The 6,589-nt window shown below is 49.1% G+C and overlaps 1 protein-coding gene across 2 annotated transcripts in view; it reads left to right on the forward strand.

Annotated features, from left to right (window-relative positions):
• The first annotated feature begins 219 nt into the window (after positions 1-219).
• C1R (complement component 1, r subcomponent) overlaps positions 220-6,589 on the forward strand; it is an 11,285-nt gene continuing 4,915 nt past the window's right edge. Inside the window, exons 1-9 of one of the 2 annotated variants that reach the window (XM_006757545.2) lie at positions 220-353; positions 1,075-1,303; positions 2,869-3,061; positions 3,367-3,513; positions 3,614-3,810; positions 4,109-4,256; positions 4,367-4,488; positions 5,221-5,299; positions 5,655-5,810. In XM_006757545.2, the coding sequence (XP_006757608.1) occupies positions 352-353; positions 1,075-1,303; positions 2,869-3,061; positions 3,367-3,513; positions 3,614-3,810; positions 4,109-4,256; positions 4,367-4,488; positions 5,221-5,299; positions 5,655-5,810 (1,273 nt within the window). In that variant the 5' untranslated portion in view covers positions 220-351. Of the gene's footprint in view, positions 354-871; positions 966-1,074; positions 1,304-2,868; positions 3,062-3,366; positions 3,514-3,613; positions 3,811-4,108; positions 4,257-4,366; positions 4,489-5,220; positions 5,300-5,654; positions 5,811-6,589 lie in introns of those variants that run through there. The other variant, XM_006757544.2, reaches the window with a different exon arrangement.

Below are 6,589 nucleotides of genomic sequence, written 5' to 3' on the forward strand. Positions count from 1 at the left end.
ATAGGGAGTATTCAGATCAGACTTAGAAAACAAGAAGTTTGGGCTTCCAACCCAAGGCTTTTCTGTCCCTAAAAACTGACTCTTCCCCATATGGGCCAGCAGGTGGCAGCACTATCAGGGAATTCAAAACCAAAACTGAATGAAACTGGAAACAGATTTTTTTTTTCAGTTTTGTTTATGCAAATAGTTCATTCCCTACAGCATTCCTCCGGGAAAGGTCCCCCTTCCCCCACCTCAGTCAGTCCCTCCCTCCCCCTTCTCTCCTCTGCATGACCGCTGCTCTCTCCCTCTACACAGAGTGGATGAAGACGCTGTCAGGAGAGTCCAGGATCCAAAAACAGGACTTGAGAAATGTGAGTAAGGCTGACGGGGACCGAGGAGGGAGGAAGATACCAGAGGGGAGAACCCTGGGCATGGGAGGCAACGCTGCCCCCAAATATATTCAGAGAGACAAGAACAGCCTTCTCCTCCCCATATCCCTTATCTATTCCAATGTGCACATGCATGCACACACTCAAACTCATAGTCCCCATCCCTCCTCCTGAGGACTAAAGGAGGCCTTAGACATACGAGGTGATGGCCACATCCTCTTCTTCCCCCCAGCTCATAGCAGGGGAGTGCCAAGATGGGGGAACCCACTCTGCTCAGTAGGGTGTCTTCTGTGCTACCCTTCTCCATACTCCACAGGCGGTTTCTCCCAGAGGCCTTTGCTGAGCCTTTGGGAGCCCTTTAAGAGAACCATGACTGGAAACCCTCACCCTCAATTAGCTGGTCCCAAGCCATCCCTATTCCAGGAATGGAAAGGGGAGGTGGGGAGGGAGTGATGGTACAGGGCAGCAGAGGAGGATGGGGAGAGAGGTGAAGGCAGTTGACCTCTGGACTGGACTCTGCCCTGGGGAGAAACAATCAATGCAGCCGATGCAGAGACCAGCCTCCCCACTCCAACCACACTCACCTGGAACATGGTGAGGTCTAGAATGGGCAGAGGAAAATGACCAGTGGTATGACTATCCCATCCCCCGACCCAAGTCACTGCCCAAACAGCCCTCCAGACACCCTCTTTCTTTCTGGCAGGTGGCTTTTATACCTCCTGGTGTCAGTCCTGTTCTGCAAGGTGGGAGGCTCCATGCCCATCGCTCAGGACCTCTACGGGGAGGTGACTTCCCCTCTGTACCCCAAGCCTTACCCCAACAACTTTGAGACCACCACTGTGATCACAGTCCCCACGGGATACAGGGTGAAGCTTGTCTTCTGGCAGTTTGACCTGGAGCCTTCTGAAGACTGTTTCTATGACTATGTCAAGGTAGGAGGTCAGGTTGTGAGGGCAGAGGGAGAGCTGGGTGGCTCTGGAACATGAGGACTTGTGTTCTAACCACCCCGGTTATATTCCCCACCCGTGGACACAGCCCCAGCCCTGTTAGAGCTGATGGCCAAGTGGAGTTCTGGGAGTTGGGTGAGACCATGAATGGTGTCCACCCGTTTCAGAGGCCCTCAGTGAGCACTGTGGGGGAGAAACACAGAGGAAGGAAGCTACAGTTCCCACTCTCAAGAAATGTACCAGCTACAGCAGCGCTTCTCAACCTGTGGGTTGCGACTCCTTTGGGGGTCGAACGACCCTTTCACAGGGGTTGCCTAAGACCATTGGAAAACACATATATAATTACATATTGTTTTTGTGATTAATCACTATGCTTTAATTATGTTCAATTTGTAACAATGAAAATACATCCTGCATATCAGATATTTGCATGACGATTCATAACAGTAGCAAAATTACAGTTATGAAGTAGCAACGAAAATAATTTTATGGTTGGGGGTCACCACAACATGAGGAACTGTATTAAAGGGTCGAGGCATTAGGAAGGTTGAGAACCACTGATCTACAGGATTCAGAAAAACCTTCCCCATCCATTTCCTTGATGGGAGTCTCTGAGAAACTGCTCTGCCTCAGTTTCCCTGTTTCCATGGAGAATATCACCATGACTGCCTGCCTCATCAGGAGCACAGGAACATGGGGAAGAAAATGTGTGTGGTTATAGCTCAAGGACAGTGGACTCAGTCCCCTCCCCTCTGTAATAACTAAGGGTACCCACCCAGTCCCATCTTTCTGCATCCAATAAAAATGAGGTTCTAGATTCAGGATTCAAATAGAACCTACACACCTCCAATAAATATCACTCTCAGGAAGTGGTGAGAGAATAACATGAAAATGGTACGTCTTCCTAGTCCAAAGGACTGGGGAAGTTTGCTGTGTTGGGGGGAGGGGTCTCGGTGGCAGGGATAGTGAGGAACTGGGCTGGGGGAAGGGCATCTGCTTTTGATGGGCTAACGAATCATGAAGAAAGAAATAAGGAAAGCTGGGCGATGCTTGCCCGATGCTAAAGCTGGAGGGCCCCTGCTGGGCCCCTGCGGCTCACGTTCAGCTATGTGTATCAGGAGACATGACTGGACATGGATGGTTTGAATAAGGTGAGGTCCAATGACAGGATAGAAATTAAAGCAGATCAGTCCAGATTCTAAGAATGAAGGAAAATAAAGTCTGGGTAGAGGCAATCAGGATTCCAGTGGAAGACTGGAAGGGAAGGGCTGGGAATGAAGAAAAGTCTGAAACATGCTTGGGGAACATAAACAGGGGAGGGGCACAGGAGAACATGAAAAGAGGTAGCCAATGGGAGATCAGGTGCCAGATGAAAATCACCTGGGGAAGTTTTCGACAGCCAGAGCCCAGCAGGAGGAGATGAGTTGGAGGCCATTCCAGAAGTGGGGCTTATTCACTCTCTGGACAAGATAAGGAGGACCATCACTGACTACCCACATGGAACATGTCTCAACAGCCCTTCTTTCTACTCCTTGTCCTTCCTCCACCAGATATCTGCTGATAAGAAAACCCTGGGGAGGTTCTGTGGGCAACTGGGTTCTCCACTGGGCAACCCCCCAGGAGAAAAGGAATTTATATCCGAAGGAAACAAGATGCTACTGACCTTCCACACAGACTTCTCCAACGAGGAGAATGGCACCGTCATGTTCTACAAGGGCTTCCTGGCCTACTACCAAGCTGTGGGTGAGTGGTCCCCAGGGAGCCTTTTTAAGGCTTCTGTCCTTTTGAATGGGAACTGGAAAGAGGGAATCTTGAGTACAAAGAAGCAGGAAGCCTGGCCTTCCTTATTTTTCCCCTCGAGAGAGCTTTTTCCAGAAGAGGCATGCCAACCTGGGCTCTGTCCCCATTGGGTAGTTCCCAGAAAGCATTACAGAGGCCTAGAGGTCCAGCTAACTTGGTCTTGTGGCCTCTGGTGAGAGACACCCTGAGATCAACAGCACTACAGAAGTCCCCTGGCAGGAGTTTAATCCTTCCGGAATCTCTTCCAGACCTTGATGAATGCGCTTCCCAGCAAAACACAGTTGAGAAGAATCCCCAGCCCCTGTGCCAGCACCTTTGTCACAACTACGTTGGTGGCTACTTCTGTTCCTGCCGTCCAGGCTATGAGCTTCAGAAGGACGGACATTCCTGCCAAGGTGAGGTTGGGTAGTGTGGGAGAGAGGTAAAGCCTGAACAAGGGTTTGCTGGGCCAGCCAGAGCGTCTCCTGGTGACCCCCTCCGGCTGTGCTCTCACAGTTGAATGCAGCAGCGAGCTGTACACAGAGCCATCGGGCTACGTGTCCAGCCTGGAGTACCCCCGGCCCTACCCTCCTGACCTGCGCTGCAACTACAGCATCCGGGTGGAGCGGGGCTACACTATCCACCTTAAGTTCCTGGAGCCTTTTGAAATCGATGACCACCAGCAAGTACACTGCCCCTATGACCAGCTACAGGTACGGCCATCCCACCCCCAGAGAAACCCCTCCCTCTCCTTCCCATCCCCACTTGGTCCTTTTTATCCCTACTGCCTGCCGGATCCTCTGGCCAATTGGGACAGGTATGTCCAACATCACACATGGGTTGGGCAAGCTCCTAGACAACTGGAAGCAGGTCCTGGGGATTCCTTTTCCCCTCCAGCTTGAAAACAAACAATTATATAATTTATGGTATAAAGCAAGATTACTACCACCACCCTGAACCTGTGGGAAAATGTCTGCATTGGAGAGATGACCCTCCCTCCTACCCCACCAGATCTACACCAGTGGGAGGAACATCGGCGAGTTCTGTGGGAAGCAAAGACCCGCTGACCTTGACACCAGCAGCAATGCTGTGGATCTGCTGTTCTTCACGGACGAGTCAGGGGACAGCCGGGGCTGGAAGCTGCACTATACCACTTCAAGTAAGGTTGCCTGGGGGCCTCCTTCACTGACCAGCAATGGGGCAGGATCAGGCAGGGAGAAGGAAGGCAAGTGGCTCCAAAATAAACGTACCCTCTGGTCTCTGCCACAGTCATCAAGTGCCCCCAGCCCAAAACCCTAGATGAGTTCACCATCATCCAGAATCTGCAGCCTCAGTACCAATTCCGTGACTACTTCATCGCGACCTGCAAACAAGGCTACCAACTCATCGAGGTAAGAGCCCAGGGCTGAGGGAGAGAGCTGGCCCAGGAGTAACTCAGATGGACATATAGTACATAGGGAATATTGTCAATAATCTAGATATATAAAAGCCTAATATGCAAAGTGTCCCCTCGGGAGTTTGACTGACCAGAAGTTCAATCTCTCACTATGACGTGCGCTGACCACCAGGGAGCAGGGTGGAATGAAGGGAGGTCCTGGCCAGCAGCCAGCAGCTGCTAGGGACCCTACCCATGCACAAATTTTGTGCACTGGGTCTCTAGTATTGTAATAACTAAATATGGTGCCAGGTGAGTACTTGAATTATCAGGGTCATCACTTTGTAAATTATATAATTGTCTAACAACTATGCTACACACCTTAAACAAATATAAAATAATATTGAATATCAACTATAATGGAAAAACTGTTAAATAAAGTGGATAAATAATTAAAATTGTGGGGTTCAATTAGACTTCAGTGGAAATAGACAAGAGTCTAGAGAGAGAATTATTGGGTCTGACAATTAGCCCTTTCTCTGACTTTCTCCTGTATGACTCAGTGCTTCCATGTATAACTCTGGTCTGAGCATCCTGGCTAGGGAGAAGGATGAATGAGCCACATCCCAGGGGTGCTGAGGTCTGAGAGTTTGAGAGCTGTATTTGCACTACCTGCCATGTAGGGAAGGGCAGGATGGGAGTTGCAGTGCCTCCTGTACTAATGGCACCTCTACCTCTGCTCAAACAGGGGAAACAGGCACTGCCCTCCTTCACAGCTGTCTGCCAGGATGACGGCACGTGGCATCGCGCCATGCCCAGGTGCAAGAGTAAGTCACAATTCAGGATGTGTCTCCCACCACCCAGCCTTGGGGACCCAGGCTGAGAAGGGAAGAGGGGGATCTGGAAGTAAGCCTCTCCCCAAAAGACCCTCCCCTTGATTTCTTCTTTGAAGCCTATGGCCACCTCAGGAACCAGGCAACCTTCATCTCAATAGGATTGATGGACTCTGCTTCGAACTGAACTTCAGTCCATTTAGTTCTCATCCACCCCAGGTGCCCCCCAATAGAGAAACTTATTTCTCTAAGGTTCTCAGCCTGTTCTGTGGATAGACAACTCACATTCCTCTCACCGAAGTTCCAACCATCATTGTCAGCTCTCATGTGGCCCTGTGTTCTCTCCCAGTCAAGGACTGTGGGCAGCCCCGAAGCCTGCGTAATGGGCTCTTCAAGTATACCACCACAAACGGGGTAAACACCTACCAGGCCCGTATCCAGTACTACTGCAATGAACCATATTACAAGATGAAGACCAGAGATGGTAGCAGCGAGTCTGAACAAGGTAGGGACCCATGCAAATGGCAGTGTTTCCCTTCTATCTTCTCAAGACATCTTCTTTTTTTTAATTAATAAATCTTTATTGTGCAGATTATTACAGATGTTCCTCTTCTTTCCCCCATAGTTCCCCTCCACATGGTTCCCACCCCACCCCATGCCCTTACCCCCTGCCACTGTCCTCATCCATAGGTGTAAGATTTTTGTCCAATCTTTTCCCACACACACCCCCACAGTCCCTTCCCCCAAGAATTGTCAGTCCACTCCCTTTCTATGCCCCTGCTTCTATTATATTCACCTGTTTATTCTGACTTAATTTTTAGGTTCACTTGTTGATAGGTATTTATTTGTTGATACTTCGTTGTTCATAAATTTTATCTTTACCTTTTTCTTCCCATAGGTGTGATTTTTGTCCAATCTTTTCCCACACACACCCCCACAGTCCCTTCCCCCAAGAATTGTCAGTCCACTCCCTTTCTATGCCCCTGCTTCTATTATATTCACCTGTTTATTCTGACTTAATTTTTAGGTTCACACGTTGATAGGTATTTATTTGTTGATACTTCGTTGTTCATAAATTTTATCTTTACCTTTTTCTTCTTCTTCCTTTTCTTAAAGAATATCCTTCAGCATTTCATATAATCCTGGTTTGATGGTGATGAACTCCTTTAGCCTTTTCTTGTCTGTGAAGCTCTTTATCTGACCTTCCGTTCTAAATGATAGCTTTGCTGGGTAGAGTAATCTTGGTTGTAGGTCCTTGCTATTCACTACTTTGAATATTTATTG

This window comes from Myotis davidii, unplaced genomic scaffold, assembly GCF_000327345.1.
Source record: "Myotis davidii unplaced genomic scaffold, ASM32734v1 scaffold13, whole genome shotgun sequence".
NCBI classification, from domain to species: domain Eukaryota; kingdom Metazoa; phylum Chordata; class Mammalia; order Chiroptera; family Vespertilionidae; genus Myotis; species Myotis davidii.